The sequence below is a fragment of the Pleurodeles waltl genome, chromosome 6, assembly GCF_031143425.1.
Source record: "Pleurodeles waltl isolate 20211129_DDA chromosome 6, aPleWal1.hap1.20221129, whole genome shotgun sequence".
Classification (NCBI taxonomy): domain Eukaryota; kingdom Metazoa; phylum Chordata; class Amphibia; order Caudata; family Salamandridae; genus Pleurodeles; species Pleurodeles waltl.
In genome coordinates this window covers 884,696,750-884,713,856 of record NC_090445.1, presented here as the reverse complement: position 1 = coordinate 884,713,856, position 17,107 = coordinate 884,696,750, and the positions used below count along the sequence as shown (strand labels likewise).

The 17,107-nt window shown below is 40.7% G+C and overlaps 1 protein-coding gene across 1 annotated transcript in view; it reads right to left on the bottom strand.

The window, feature by feature from the left end:
* The window catches only part of ABCC2 (ATP binding cassette subfamily C member 2), a 277,757-nt gene that overhangs the window by 219,312 nt on the left and 41,338 nt on the right, over positions 1–17,107 (bottom strand). Inside the window, exons 2-3 of the mRNA XM_069239683.1 lie at positions 9,143–9,316; positions 3,790–3,936 (exon numbers count right to left, since the gene is read on the bottom strand). Of these exons, the coding sequence (XP_069095784.1) occupies positions 3,790–3,936; positions 9,143–9,316 (321 nt within the window). The remainder of the gene's footprint in view (positions 1–3,789; positions 3,937–9,142; positions 9,317–17,107) is intronic.

The window sequence follows — 17,107 nt, the reverse complement described above, 5'->3', positions numbered from 1 at the left end:
TTATCGCCCTCTATGCCGGAACCTCCAAGAAGAACCTGAGCAAGCTGCAACAAACTCAGAACGCCGCCGCCACCAGACTCGTCCTGAACATTCCTAGCTGAGAACACATCAGAGAACACCTGAAAGACCTCCACTAGCTCACCATCGAGATGAGGATCAACTTCAAACTCCTCGTAAACACCTATAGAGCCCTTCGCAAGATTGGGTCTAGCTACTTCAACCACCGCATCACTTGGTACTCCCCCTCCTGACCTCTCTGCTCGCTCGCCAATGTACCCCGCATAAAGAAAGCCTCGGCTGGAGGAAGATCTTTCACCTACCTGGCAGCAAAAGTTTGGAACACCTTACCTCTTTACCTCAGACAATCGCAATTGCTACCTCAATCCAGGAAGGACCTCAAGACCTGCCTTTTCGACTGAACTTCGAGGACATACCCCTCAGTGCCTTGAGACCTTATGTGCGAGTAGCGCACTCTAAAAATAATTGATTGATTGAATGGTTTCTATTTTACTGGGATGGGGTCATTGTTTGATAACACATGACCAAATTATTTTGTTAAAAATGCATTGCTCTGCACTCACTCCTATGGGTTTTGTACACACTCCAACTAATGCTTCATCATGTTTCTCTTAGGTTTTTATCAAAGACCAAAATGTTGTCACTTTAATTTAAGCTGTTTTGTTACTGTCCCGATCACTTTTATGATTATTTCCTGGAAATTTCAGTTGCTGATAATATTCCAATGTTCAGTCTTTTGTACTGACATAATCCCAAGTGTGCTGTAAACACAGTAGTATGTTGTGATTAGGACTGCCTAGATGCAGGACACATTTGGTAAGTGTTTTTTAAAGTCAACAATTCTGTGCTCAACAGTAGCTGAATAACTAATTTATGTAATTTTTGGTTCTTCTATGGACCTATATATTTTGTATTATCTTTTGTTTCAACTATACAGCATAGGCTGTTTAAACAAGCACACAACTATGCGTAAAGAAGAAAATTATCATTACTTATATATAAAATAATTGATAAGACTTTCTCTGACTAAACATACCCGTTGCAACTTCAAATAAGGAGAGAGGCAAGCAGTGGCTGACTTCACTGTTATCGTTCCAAATGAATGGAGCATGTATAACATTCAACATTGGCGATATCTATCTTGACTTGGTTCCATTGTGCATGCATACATTTCATTATGCTATATATATGCTAAGGCAACGCTCCACCCTTAGTGTCAGTCTTTCACTTAGGACTCCTATATCTAGGACAGTTGTTGGTGGGTATTTTGTATACAACCTAGGCATGTATATATTGCGAAAGCCTATGTGGTTTCATGGCCTAATCAGTTTTCTTATTACAGACCCAGATTTTTAATGCATCTATTATAGATGCAAGTTTTTAACTGTATAGTTGTTTAATAGTTGTTTATGCGCTATGTTGTGTTTGACAGCCCTTATGGTGAGTTGGTTGCTCTATGAAGAAATTAAGATGTTGAATGGAAAAAAAAGCTGTTTCGTTATAGGACGATATCTGACTTTTATTAGCATTTGGATACTAATAACATTATGGATGCTAGTCATTGAGCCTTGGAGGTGATTGTATAAAGGAATCTACTTCATTGATTGAAGCGTACTGTCGCCTCTCCACCTTTGTATTTGATATTTTATGTTAATGTTGTGTATCTCATTATAGCATAGATCTGATTTATGTTACAGCATATACTAATGTTTACTCGCTTTGATACCAATTTAAGCACTTCTTTCCATTTGCTTGTTGCAAAGTGAGTTTTATAATTTAGTTTGCCTCCTAAGTTCACTTTAATGTTTAGTTTGTGAAATGGTCATTCATGGTTTTAATAGGTCTTGCTTTTTTTATTGGTCTTAGGATAGATTTTTGATTCTGAGGTGCAAAAATTATGTTGAGTGGGGAACTTCTCTTGGCTGTCCGCGCCTCTTTGTTTCCTAAAATTGCCCAGAAGGCCAGGGATGCTCTAGTCATACTGGCTGCCTGCAAAGCAACCAATCCGAGTAAGAAAACAAATATAAAAACACAACGACCCATTGTTATTGGTTGAGGGATGGACAATTAGACTGGCTGACCAGCAGGCTGTTTCAGCAATTCTGCCTGGCTTACTTTCACCTAATCAAAATTGGCCTTTGGTTGAGACCGTTCGGATTGGCAGCTCCATCTGAATAGCTGTGTCAGACCATAACTTCCTAGACTGTTTTAGTGGTTAGGAAGGCACAAGTTGTCTTGTAGAGTAGCAAGTGGGATCTTAGTATTCTTGCAGCATTCCATGTCCCTATATGAACAGTGGTTATTGTCCTAATTTCTCCTGTTTGTGAATGCAGAAGATGATCCCAAAATGATTAACCTACTTGACAAGCCAGGGAGAGGCAAATCTACATTTTGTCACTATAACTATGACATGAAAGTTTTAGTTTGCTGTCACTTTAGAATCATGAAAAATATATAATTTGCAGTAAACTCAAACACTGAAGGACCTGTATTAAAAGCATAGTAACTAAGTGTTACAAACTGAAGAATAATGTTCCTTCAGTAAATGTGAATATCTAGACCTGCCATACAGTGATGTGTCCATGGAATAACAATCAGAATAATTACAGAAAACATCATCTGAAGATCAAACATATGGTTTAACGTGTGAAAAAAGGAATATCCTTGTCCCAAAATCCTATATTGTACAATCGAAAATGTGCCTCAGTGTAGTTATCCTGGGTTATTCCTGAATTCCTTTCAGATGTATTAAAGGCACAAGGTGCTGTCTTTTGTCAGTCCTCATATGAAGGAATAGCCACTCTTCCATAAGACAACTCTCCTCCTCAGGGTTTGGACATTTGACCAGTGAAAAGAACAAGGGAAAATGAAGCATTTAAAACAAAAAAAAACAATTCAAATTTAAAGACACCTGCAGCACCACATCCTAATTCTCGGACGACAATCAAATGCAATTGTCTTCATAACATTTTCAAAACCCTGCAAGTCTGCAACTGAATCCAGCAGACCGCTTTGTAAAATGTCAACTGAAAATCATAGTGGGACCTCCCTAAAGGAAACCACGTCATTACTATAGTACATGATACACCTCATCCAACTCCTAACAATAGGATGTCCACTGTATTCAACTCAACATTGGCAATGTTCAAGGTTTCAAGCATGTGTTCACAAGGACAAGGGCATATCCATCCTCCGTTTTCTACAAAATAAAGAGATATCTTCATTTTCATTAGCTAGACCTTGAGGAGGTTAATAACTACTTCTAATAAACTGGATTATTGCATCACTTTCTATAAGAGATGCCCACTTCACAGCATGCAGAGGCTGTATATGTGTTGCTTATATTTCTATGTGGCGTGAGAAGCTTCCTTTGGCAATTAATCGCTTATGCCTTTAATTGTTTTTTTAACAAAAACAACAAACATTATATGTCATAACAATAAATATTAACTAAGAAATAATTAAAAGTTAGACTTCTATCACAAAAGTCCCCACATTTTCAATAAAACACTTTCACTAAATCTTCAAATTAAAATGTGTCTATTTCTAACATTTATCAACAATTTGAGTTAATTTAAAGTCATTCCTTTATCGAGAAACACCCAGGTGTGCACTGTGTGTATTTGTGCATACTTTTTGAATGAGAGGCATGACATCTTTTGACCTGCAAATATAATGTCGCTGCAGAGCATACCAAACAACATTAAAGCTTTAGAACCTAACATACAATAAGATGTCGTAAAACAGCCTTCCCTCATTTCGTGTCCTTACCCATGTTACTATGTAGAGAGAAGGATTCGTGTAAAGGACGATTGGGTTCAGCTTCCCCGGAGTTGGATCTCGGTATTCTCCAAAGTCCTCTGCAACTGTAATAGCCAGCCCAGCCACCGTATTCAGGAAAAGTAAGACAGCGATGCTCTACAGTGGGACCAGAGAGAGAACATGTGTGTGAATAGCAATTATTTTTTCAATCGCCAGCTTTAAATTTACTGATTCTAAATACACAATGTCATTGTTAAGTGACACAATCTGTTATAAAAACCTGACCTCAGCCAGGATATTTTGCAAGTAAACATTTTATTTAATTGTAATCTGCTTTTTACAAGCTTTCCCTTACCATAGGCATGTGGGGTAACTTTTGAGCTCCACTTAATGTAACAAAAGTTATGAAAAAAATATTTATTTTATGGGAAAAGTTAGCACCTCTAACAAAAATAACTGTCCACTCATCAAACTGCTCCTTCAAGCAAAGTAGAATAGTCCATGCTACAAAGAAAAGTGCTGCGTGTGTGTGCTCGAGTTACCTATACTGCACCAGCCTCTAAATTCTACCCATGCAGGGGAAACTAGCTGTGCAATCACAGCATGGGGGACAGGCTTGTACCATTTATAGGGGCGGGGAGTTTATGTATACTCTCTGGGTGTGTGCCTGCCTTCCCGCTCCTGAGTCTGCTACACACTGGCAGAGGGGTACTTTCACAGAGTTTTAGGGCACAGATGTGGGCGTGCTTGTTTATCTGGAATCTAGCGGCTCTAACAAAGATGTCCTGCTCAAAAATGGCCAAGGTGACTTCACCCTTGGGAAAAAACGGTCTTGCACATGTTGACCTACTATTACACACATAACTTCCCGGTCCCTAATTGGCTAATCAAAATATTCCTCTGTGTTTCACGTGCGAAGGAAAAGCCCTTTTTGGTAGAAATATGCTTGTAGAGTTAACATGAGAGGCCTCTGCCAAGCCTTGTGACTGACCGTCAGCTATTCTCCATGTTACAAAGCTGACGCCTACCACTATTAACAAGGTAAGTGTAACATATCTCTGGTCAAGTCCATAGAATACTTTCTGAGCATCAAGTGTTAGGAGAGCACCGGGTTTCCACAGTTCTAGGCTGCGTGTATCAGATTCATTATTTCTGCTTATCTACGCTTGACAAATCCTGATTGGGCTGGGTGTTTCTACTTCATTATGAGGTTTTCGAGTCTTACCACCAACAACTTAAGGAACATTTAGCGCCAAATTTGACGAAGGCAATAGGACCATGTAATGCACATTCTGCGGGGTCACCAAACGCTTAGACAGCAGAGAGAAGCACAGGAGTTATTGCCTTCCTATAAAAACACAGTTACAGTGTTTAGACAAGTACTCCCCAAACACCTTGAGTAACCTTTTTAAAAGGCTTCAGGGTAGTTATCTGTGCCCAGTGCTTTCACTGAGAGAAATGTGGCTCTTACTCTCTGAGCATCATCCACTATTACAGTGACATCAAGCAGATACCCCAGATGGTAAAATATTTTTTTTCAAGGCACAGCCCTATGTGACCCTGTTGGGTGAATTTACTGTTTTGAAATAGAGAGTTGCTATACTTTTGGAAGGTCTGTAAATTGACTTCCACACCACTGAAACCATTTTATAGAACCTTTGGCGTCAATAGGCAGCACATACATGCTTAGGTGCCTTGCCTGAAAACACATTCATTTGAAATTTCCAGACCTGTTCCAGGATGCATTTACCGTTTTCATATGCAAATAACATAGCCACTAGAGTTATCATAAAAATGCAGCGCGCACGCCAATGTTGTCAACCAAAGGATCACCTTATGTGAGACTTGAAAATGTTTCTGTAGACTGATCAGCAAGCTTGCTTGTAATACAACTAGAGTGGCGGATGCGATATGAAGCAGAGATAATATGATATAGGTGATTTCATGAAGGGGCACCTGGAGTGTTTGAGAGGTAGCCACTGTGCTTAAATTGAGCCGGTGGTTTCTGGTGTGAGGGCCGCCACTAATTATTCTGCCTCAAGCATTTCCTGTGAGCAAAAGACACATATGGGAAAAACGGAGGAAGAAAAAAACCGAAAAGCGTCACAAAGGGAGAAAACAGAAAGCTGCAAGTGGCAGGGAGTGGCTGTAAATGAATTAAAGAGGCCCGAGATGGCTTCAGGATTACGCGGCCTCAGTATTCCGTGCTCGCACATTTAATTGCACCAGCCGCGTGTTTCAGACACGTTTTTATTTACAAATTGAGCACTGTGTAGCCATGAAGGCTGGTGGTTCCCTAAGGGTAGTGATTAAGAAGCAGTAACTAGTACAGCAGACTCCTAATTCAGCAGACACATCCTCATTTATTTTTCGATTGTTGGAAAGAAATGTCATCAGTTTTTTATGTTTACCATTTTCCCTCTTCTTTCACTGTAACCACTTATTGGTGCTAAGTATCTTCTCATTTTTTCTGCCAATTTACTCCGAGACCCCTCTCCATTAGCGAGAGGATCCCCAATACGACATGAGTATTTGTCACAGGGTTCTCACTATCTCTTCTTTGTTAGAGGCACTTTTGTCATCTTCCCTTCCTCTTTAATGAAAGAACATTCGTCACCTCTCAGGAATAGTGACAGGCTAGTTCTGATCTTTCACCCTTCATTACTGAAAGAGTGCACATTATCACCCCACCATTAGTGGCAGAGTATTCCCTACCTCCCCACCATCAGTGGCAGAGTATTCCCTATCTCCCCACCATTAGTGGCAGAGTATTCACTACCTCCTCACCATTAGTGGCAGAGTATTCCCTACCTCCTCACCATCAGTGGCAGAGTATTCCCTACCTCCTCACCATAAGTGGCAGAGTATTCCCTACCTCCTCACCATTAGTCACTGTGCTATTCACATACACCCGCTTGTTAGTAGTAGGCTTCTCATACTCCGCTTTTTATCAATGACAGGGTACTCACTATCTCTCTTCCATTAGTGTCAGTGACAGGGCGTTCATCAGCCCCTCTACACTAGTGATAGGTAGCCCCTATGCCTTTTCATTACTCACCGGGCACTCACTTTATCATCTCTATTGGTAAAAGTGTACCCGCATTCTTCTCACTGTTATTAACCAGGTTTTTCGGCCTCCTCTTCCACAACAGGCAGGTCTTTCCAGCCTCCCTCAATTGGTACACAACATCTCCTCCTATGAGCACTCTCTCTCTCTTGGCTTTAGAAGCTCCTATTTGAGGGGATTCCACTAAGAAGGATGGCTACTTCTTCAACCAACCAACTGCGTCCTACTCAAAGGCACGTTGGTTCTGCAGCATGGCTTCCTTACCAGTGCTAGCGGGACATAGTTCGGCACATAGTGTATTTTATTTCTTTATTTATGAAATGGACAATCATGTAAATGTTTTAGGAGATAAAGCTTATGAAAGTGCATTTTGTTTGAGGCTTGAGATTCATGCTGCAACACTTTCCAATCATCTCCTGGGCATATTTGTCATAATTAGATATTCAGCACTAAAACAATCTGAGAACGTGTGATGGCAGTATTGCTTATTTACAGTCGCAGCTCGCATCTCTTAAAAGGGGTGGGGCAGGTGCGGCGCGAGGGGAAGGGGGAGCGGGGGAGGTGGGAGCGGGGGGGGATAATAAATGCCCTGCGCCAATCCTGATGCTGGTCGAAGCAGCATCAGGATTGGCTGGGAGCGCCCAGCCAGGGCACTCCCAGGCAGACTGGGAGCCTGTGCAGGCTCTCTCTATCCCGGCGACTGTGTTGCTGGGCTGGAGACAGCCTACTGCGCATGTGTGTTTGGCCGGCCCAAAAATGGCCTGCAAAAAACACATGCGCTCTGAGGGAGAGTGCTTAGCACTCTCACTCAGTGCACGTCACCCCCTGGCCCCGCCCCTTTCAGAATCAAAGGATAATCCTTTCATTCTGAAAGGTTTGCAGCTTCTCCTGCTGGCGTGGTGGCGACGCTCCTCCGCCCATTTGGAGGAGCCGCCCCTGGTTATTTAGTGGGGAGATGTGATCTAGTCGCTAAGCTTCCCACGTTTCTACTTAGGATCCAGGATCTAAATGCTAGCACCCGTACTTGAATGAAATTCACATTCTGGATATATCACCTAATCCCCTGCACCTAAACATGTGAGCTAAAATTGTAGAGCTTAATGAAATTGTGTAATTCAGAGATGTGCTGATATGATCTTTGTGTTTTGCTTATGTACTGCTCCATTGCATTTCATATATTCATGTCAGTACACATTTCTCATTTATAAATGCATGCCACATTTAGTATTATTTACACAATATGTAAAAAAATATATATAATAGTTTGAATGGTCTATCAATTATTTATTTATATATTTATAAATATGGTTTATAATGTAGTATAGAATTAAGTGAAGGTGCAACAATATTAGCTGGGTAGAGATATGTATTAGGCAGAAAGGAGAATCTTATCTTCCTGAAAAGACTGGGTTTATGCAAGCACAGCTATAAACATCTTTCATGTAGGTCACAGGCAGCTTCTCTGAGCCAGCTTGGTCCTATCAGCTTTCCGGGAACACAACAACTCACTCAGATCAGACAACAAACTTATCAACACAGAACAATATCATTGTTACTTCAAGCCAAGGTATGCTGGTGAAAGGCCACCTAAGAAACTCATACAGGTTCCTTTGGGCCCTAAGGCAGCTCCGATAGAAGCGTGAATGGAGGGGTTGGAGAACACGGACTAGTCCAATCACTTTCATGCAAGGACATTTCGAAACTCTGTTACACGGTTGCAGTAATATGTTGATTATTAATCACTGTCATTACCACTATTTTGTTCATATTTTAAAGGTTGCAGCTATAAACATTATTTTCTGTAGAATATGATGTTTAATAAAATATATTGTTAGTGTGCATACTTGAGGGTAACTGTTCGAGATGAAAACAGATTTGGAACTCACTAACAAATACTCCTGTGAGTTTCACAGGACCGAATGTTGCCCTGAACACACCATCCTCGTGTAATATCCAGGTTGTTTATGGGTTGCAGTCTACCAGGTCTCCTGTCTTAAGTTGATAAGTTGGCATTAAGTCTGCACTTTGCTTGAGGGTTTGGAAAACCTAATAGCGGGGCTTATTTGGCTTATAATGGCAAAGCACATCCCAATACACCCTGCTTCATATATACCATCTAGTATCTTCTCCCCAAATAAACCATAATGTAGAGCACTCCTTTGCACGCCAGGTCATGTTGCGCTATGTGATTACCAATACATATCTTCTATTAAGACTGCGTTTAAAAAACAGAGCACAAAGCAGAGCAGAGATAATGCTAAGTCCATCTGAGCCTTGGTGTGCAGAATGGTTTACCTGTTTTATGAGATAGATCTTTGTAAACGAGGATCGTTCTTTTCCAAATTTACACCAATGGAGGAGTTGCCAGGGTGCTGACAGCCAAAGGAATACCAGAGGAATCCACACAAGAATAGTCTGCTGGAAGCACACAGGGAGGTCTGGCCCTGGCCCTTGTAGGTAAGAGTCATTCTAAAGAGCAGGAGAGAGATCACATGATCAGTGAAGAGGCTGGTAATACATATGTGTGCAATATCAAGCACCCCCACAAATAGTTTACTAAGCATTAGACTCTCTTTAATACACTGCACAACACTCTATGAATTCACTGCACAATAAAATGTGCTTGTGGCAAAGCAGGTAACATAACAAACCACTATAAAATGCTCATCCCAACATGTGTACATAGTTCTGCTAAATCAGATAACCATTTGTTGGCATTTTGCATAAAGCAAACAAAAATTAATTGATAACGCTCAGTCTCAAAAAAGAAATGTATTGCAGTAAGATTGTTTTCATAGATTGGTTTAGGGTGTATTAAGGCATACCCACTTCTCGCTGGCTGTTGCTACTTGAGGTTTCAACATCGCAATCTTTGATGTCTAAAATAGGAGTCCAGAGATGGTTTGAAGTAAATGTCAGATGACGGGAGACTTGTACAATGAAGAACAGTTACTGGCCTTTGACATGGCTACAGCTCAATTTGGAGTCCACTAGGGCAATGTCTGATGTATCCTCAACCAGATGGGACTGCTAGGCTGACCTGGAAGGAATTTCCAGATAAATCTCTTGAGGCAAGTGTACCAAGAGAACTCTATTCTCTGAGGTATTCCTATACCACACTATGGATTTCTTCATAGATCATATCATACATGAGTGGTTCTTAACAAAATGTACCCAGACCATATCAGAAGTTGACTGAAATGTCTGGCTGTAAATGTGGACATCTAACAAACGGTGTGGATGTGGGTGATAGTGAAGATGTATTGGAATGCAGTAGTTACCCAACTGTGAACAGGGATTGGGACATTTTTTAGGCAACATTGAAGTAGTATATGATGGAACTCCACCCTAAGCACAGAAACTGGGTTGCAGAATGGCATCACTGTCACTTGTGCGTTAAGGTGATGGCTTGCAATACACTGGATCTAGGCTTTCTTGGAAAATAAGTGACCTGCTTTAAAAGAGAGGACATTGGCACAGCAATTACAAATATTATTTATAAAATCGTAATGGAGGGGATCACCGATGGGGCAGAATCGATGCGATTGTGAGCGGGAAGAAAGTAGTATTTCTTACTCAAGAGGGTGCTGTTGTTGATTCATGCAATGGACACATAATATTGATTAATAATTTAAGATTTATATCATGCAACGCTCTTATAGTGTTTGTTTTGCTGGTCAGAAAAAAATGTTTCCAAAAAAACACTATGTTTTCTCAAGGAAAATATATACCAACTACCATTTGCTGTCCCTAAATAATTGATCCAAATTTGTATGCAAACAGTTCATGAAATTATTAAAAAATATATCATTTTAACTCATGTTTTACATCCAGTGTTATATATATCTATGTTCAAAGCCCTTTCAAACTACACAGAGAACGTTTCCCCAGACAGAAAACTTCTTCACGTTCTGCTTCATCAATTTTACAGTCTTTTTTTTAGTTTTAGTTCCGTTAGATTCACCTGTTTGAAAACAATAAATTACAAAGCATATGTAGTACTATGCATTGTAAAATATATTGCTTATTGCAGCTTAGTTCTACCAATAGAGCTAACTTGCCTTGAAGAAAATAAGCTTGTAACACATCAACAATAAGTGCGTTAAAAGCGAGTTGAGGTAAAACGGCCACTACAACATCCTCCGGAGACCGGAGTCCTTGTTTACTACACAGGTCCTGCTAACACCACTTTTAGATACCAGTCATTCTCCATAATTACACAGAGGACCCAAGAAGCAACAACTGAAACCTTTGTCTATTCATCATGCTGGTTTACCAAACGCCGTCCATAAATGCTGATCACAGTTTATGTTTAACAAACGTCTACTAAAATAGTACCACATCCGAAAGCCAAAATGCATGTTTAGGACCCAGGTTCACTTGAAAGACAGAGGTCTCCCTCTTTTTGTATACTTGAGAGGCCCTTAAATGGCCTTTTGTAGGGTAGGCAGGTACCACTACTCGGGCTCACTTGGGCTTCCTTCCATGTTCTGTCAAACTAGTTAGCTTCTAGAGGCAGTTAAATGCCTTCCGGTCAGGCATTTATATTTTACAAGCAAAAATGAATGACCTTGCTGGTGTTTTGAGCATGGAATGACCAGTGCCACTTACATCTTAACAAAGGCGTGCTTCAGCCACCTGTGACTACGTACACCACAGCAATGGTTAGTTGTTAATTTGTGAAGTTTTGGTAAAGCTGATGCAATCTTATTCCATGAAATGCATGTCAGGTGATGTCCATTGAAGAGATGGTGAAATGACCCTGCTTGATGTGTAGCGTCAACTACTGGATGTACAAACCAGCAACAAGTCTGCAATATTCTGCATTCCATGAGCACAGCTTCGTTTGGAAGAAAGAGAATGCACGACTATGGATTCTATAGGTATGTATTTCATGGAAAATAAATTCATTAGAACAATATAACTGTTCATGCTATTCATCAAATGATGCACAATTCATGTACATCCCATCATTACACTGAATGCTGCGAACTCTGGATTACTTTAAGTGGCTCTGTGAATCCAGCATAGATCGAGTAATTCAAGTAAGTTACAAACGTGTGGGTAAATATCTCTCACCCATCAAATTGTGCCTTTCGCATTCCTCTATGCAATGTGAGCTCACAACTGACCCTCGAGTCATGTCTCTTCCAAATAACACTTCCTATTGTAAGTTAAACATACACGACTAATAAGTCCCACTTGACATCACAACATTTCAAATGTGTCTCACATTCTAATAAGAATAGATCTGGCAAATGCATGAAAGTGCGATGTTAGCCATCTTGGAATGGTAAAATAATGAAACTGTGGACAATGCATTTCATATTGGTCGCCTAGCATTGAGGAAAGAACCACATGGGGTGTAGCATACTTCGGATGAAGTGAACGCCAAGAAGCGAACCACCAGCACCATCCCGACACTTGAATGCATTCACTTTCAGGTGGAAGTGCACATGTGATCAGAAACTGATGTCATTCACGGGGCAAGAGAGCCAATCACTGATGTGGTCTGAACCATCACTTCATACCGTACACTATCATGGATGTAAGGACAGCGTAAATGACACTCAGATAGACAAATGACAGAAGATAGCTGACCCAAAGGCCCTCTGTATATGGATGTATGTATGTATAATGTCATTATTCTTTTATTTTAGGATACTGGCAGACAGCTAAGCCTTTCTGGCATGCCACAGAGCTTCTGCAAAGAATTATTAAGAGTGGAAATCTTCGACCACTGTAGTTTGTCAGCTAGGGTAACTAAGACTTCCAAACAAAAGTAATCTGTGAGATTCATGTAACAAAATATGTACCTGTAGGCTTTAATACAGAGTAATAACAATACCTTTAAATGCCTATTGACTTTAACAAAAGAGTTTCACAATCACTATGTCAGACCTACTGTCTTTATCTTTCCCTTATAAACAATTAGGCGTACAGCATTTATTATTTTCTTACCGTAACCAATTCAGACCTACTTTGTTGGTGCAAAGGTTTCCTACAAGGCATCTATCAGGTACACTGCAGTAAAATTGAAAACTTGCTGACATAATTTGCAGAATTTCATGTTACGCTTGACATTTCCAAAGCTATGCTATTAATCAACGTTATGCAATTATGCCACCATTTACGGCAAACTTATAGCACAGAAGCATGGGAACAACCCGGACACCAGATCACAAATGGCTGTTGCTTGTGGCACTGGTGCTTTTGCCATTTTTAGCCAAGTGTGTCAAAAACTGTTGTGAAGATGCATTTCATGTTAAAATATGCATTTTGCCTAATTATACGTAAGTGTGTGTAATTTCGCCTAAGCAAAAGCAAATAACACAAATTTCACACAACCCATACAATAAATAAATACACCAGCCTACTAACGTTTTTGAAAAATTCATAAAAACAGATCCGGCTTTTAGCCATGATCATCGGCTTGCCATCATAACCACCCCAATCCTGCTGTCTTAAGTATAAGCTTTGCCACAAGCTAAAATGTGAAGTACAAGCACTTCTTTTGGAGGAAGCACAGTGTAAGCCCAATCAAACCCTCTACTCAGGATAAACAACATGTGGGTGGAGCCTAGACCCCTCTCTCAGTAGTGCTCTGAAAGCTCATTTTTTGATTACTCAAGGTCCTGAAAGAGTTGCACTGTCAAGTCAGACCTAAGAACAGGTACTCCTGTTCACTAACATAGGGGCAGAGTCAAAGCACCTCCTGAAGTTCTTTTTTGGGTTGATCATACAAGGAAAGACAACGGTGGGCTTGACACCACAGCTGTTACCTTACCTTATGCGATCAGCGCTAACATAGATACATAGATTTAATGCATTTTCATGAAAGGATGATCCCCAGATCTGCCCTCCTATTTCTGAATCATCAAGACATATCTGCCCTGATATCTCCAAACACTTATGTTCCATGATTTTTAGCAAAACATTACTACACAGTCAAAGGGCACACTTTCCTCTGATTCGGTCCATGGATCTCTCTACAGCAAGGAAAGCTATTGCACGGCTCAATTTCCCATGATACAAGTACATATACGATGTTTTGACCCCCAGATAATATTTGGTGTCTTATTTGCATGTATGATCTGCAGGCCTTTAAAATGGTTAATCCAGGGACACAGTAACTTTATCTTACATCATTTTGCCATGGATTTCTGCCTTGGGAATATGTAGTCGGTGGCACCTTGTACTGAATAAATGTTTTTCAAAAATTGATCAATTTGAGGTGCCAGCCGAGGGGGGTGGTCTGTCTAAAAATAGTAAAATTGATCCTGAATTCTGATGTAAAGATATTTACCAAAATACTAGTCACTTGTCTGGAAGTTGATACAGTTGGACCAAACAGACTTTATGATGGGTAGAGGCACAAGCGACCATACTAAGAAAGCCATCCATTTGATAGACCTGGTAAGGCACAACGAGAATAAGGCAGTGCTTCTCTACCTCAATGCTGTGAAAGCTTTTGTTATATGCCTCAGAACTTGGAAGCAGTGTGGTTTGTCCCTCACTTTACACAATGGGTGGAGACATGGTATGATAACCCTAAAGCTAGATTCCGCCAGAATAGCCAGCAGTAAACCTTCATGAGTGTACAAAGGAGAATGAGATTGAGGTGCCCTCACGCACCATACTCTGGTGATGGAACCTTTCCTGAGGAGGATGTAGGGAAATATCAATACTCAGGGCACTCAATTTGGGAAGGCACTTTCACATTTTCTGATGATGTCTTAATGATGCTCACAGATCCAACTAGTTCTGTTGATTTCAACGTGGCTTCAGGGTTTAAGGTACACCTCCAAAAAGCAGAGGGACTGCTATTGCCAGGGTCAGCTGCAACATTACAAGAGTTACACACCCTTCTGGTGTTCAAAAGCAGGGATCCATTAGCTAAGAATCAGGCTTAAACCTAATCTTTGCATTTGCCCCAGGAATAACTACTCATTGCTGTTATGATTGATCAAAACCATTATAGATGCTGTCATCAAAAAACACTCTCATGGGTATAGAGAATAGCTGCCTTTAAAATGGCAACCTTACCCAAAATTATATAACATGTCCAATCACTACCACTGCATATCCCTAGAACAGAGATAAAACATCTGCAAGAACTTTACACCGCTTATGTCTGGGGAAGGAAGAGATATAGACTTAACGTGACGCAATCCACGAAACCGTAATCAAGGAGGACTTGGTGTCCTCCACTTGTTACACTCATACTGAGCTGTCCAAATAAATACTTGCTTAAATGGTGGCCAGGGTAGGTGCTTCATTGACCAGAAATTGGCATAACAGCCCTTGGGGGATGTCCTGTGGGTAGTAAATGTACAGAGAGAATTAGGGTTATGTACATCCCAAATAACTAGCAAACTGAAAGACTCTTCTTTTTATAAGTATGGCACTGGGTGTCAAGTACAGAGATCAGGGAAGAGGCAAGAAGGAAGCTAACGTAATTCAAGAAAACAATCAGGACTTCAATTGACACCAGAACTGTATGTTCCCCTAAATAATTACTTCCTGAAGACCATATTTATGTGTCATGTACAATGGGAAAATGAATGAGGTATACAACTAGATGCAAACCAGTGGCCCCACATTCTTAGAACAACCAATTTTGGAAGACATTTCCAAGGTAGGGAAGCCTTCCCCTAGACTGTGTACAGTTGTCACTCTGCACCAGCCTGCAAACATAAACTAGACCAAAATAATCAGCACCGTCCTGCAAACATAATATAGACCAAAATAATCAGTTCCCTGTTGGAGAGTCATACAGGGGCTGTAAGACATATTCTGTGGAGTTGACAGTGCTTTATTTGAGGCAGTGTTTTCTGGTGATTGGTACCAGCACTTAATTGTCAACACCGGCACTTGTGGCAGCTGCCAAACGGTGGCACTGTTTGTGAAATTTAGATATATGCAGAAAAACTGTTGCTTAGTAATTCAATATACATTAACAACAACTGATTCCTGCTGCATGAGTGTTGGGTCCTGCATGGTCACACTTGCATGCAGTGTGACGGTTAGTAGTGGTGTATGTAATGTCATTGGCAATGCTGGCAGTGGCAATGGGTGGCGCAAGCTGCGGTGGCCTGCGGATGAGGGCCCTGGCCCTTATTTATTTATTTTACAAATCAAGCACTAGCGACTTGGCCGAAGTTAAAAACATTGTGGGATGAAATAATGAGTGCCGTGAAAGTAACGGAAGCCATGCTAATTAAACCCTTTCCTGAAGGGGTGATCCCAGAGCTTCGAGATGGAAACACATACCAGATGTTCACACCAGAGACAAAAGGATTTGTGACAGCTTGTTGGCGGTCAAACAAGCAATGTTACCCCTGTGGGAAAATTCTACCCCAAAACACCAGAACTTTGGTATTTTTTTTTTTCATATTGAGAGAGCGGCCCAAGGACTGGGGTGCATTCTTAACAAGATATGGTGCTTTCTTGTCTTAACATGGACTATAGAAGCTTGACTTGCCAAAAATGCCTTGGGTCACTGCACCTGTTGGAAACAGACAAATACACAGAGAAGCAGTGGGGAAAGGGAGAAGAAACTGAGGCTAGCGAATAAACTAACAATGGGAGACAATTAGTCCTGTTTCATGGCATATAGGAAGGCAGGGATGTTGGCGGATGTGGGAGAAGAGGGCCGAGCATTTGAATTAAGGTAGTTATGTCTGCCTTATGTTCTGGTTCAAATAGAAAATGGCAATAAAGGTTACTGAAACCTATAAATGTAGGAGTTTCTACAGGTCGGAACAGAAAGTTCTGCAGCATACTCATAAAAAAAAAAACTTAAAATGCACAACCTGTATCCTTTATAACTGATCTTGGCGAAAACATACAAGAGACTTGCCTTGTCTAGTCTAGTCTGGTAAATAGTGAGAAGACACTTGCCAGGAGCATCAGGAGAAATATTCCTAAGCACATCCTCCATGCTAAATAATATCAGTAAGCAAAATATCTGTGAATTTAGGAGACTCCTTGGCTAGAAGTAAGGCACACCAAAAAGGCATCACACTTAGGGCAAAGCTCTACCACCAGCTTCCCTTTTGTAGTGAAGACACCACACATATACAGGTAAGTACTTTTCCTTATTAACTGGAACCAAACTCTCTATGTCTACCCTGCAACTCCTGTATCCCAACTGTTGGTCCCCACATTCTAGGCCCCTTCAACATTCCTTGATGTCATAGCATTATAACATCATCACTACACATCTCCCCCTTTTGTTCAACCTAAATAAACTTCCCA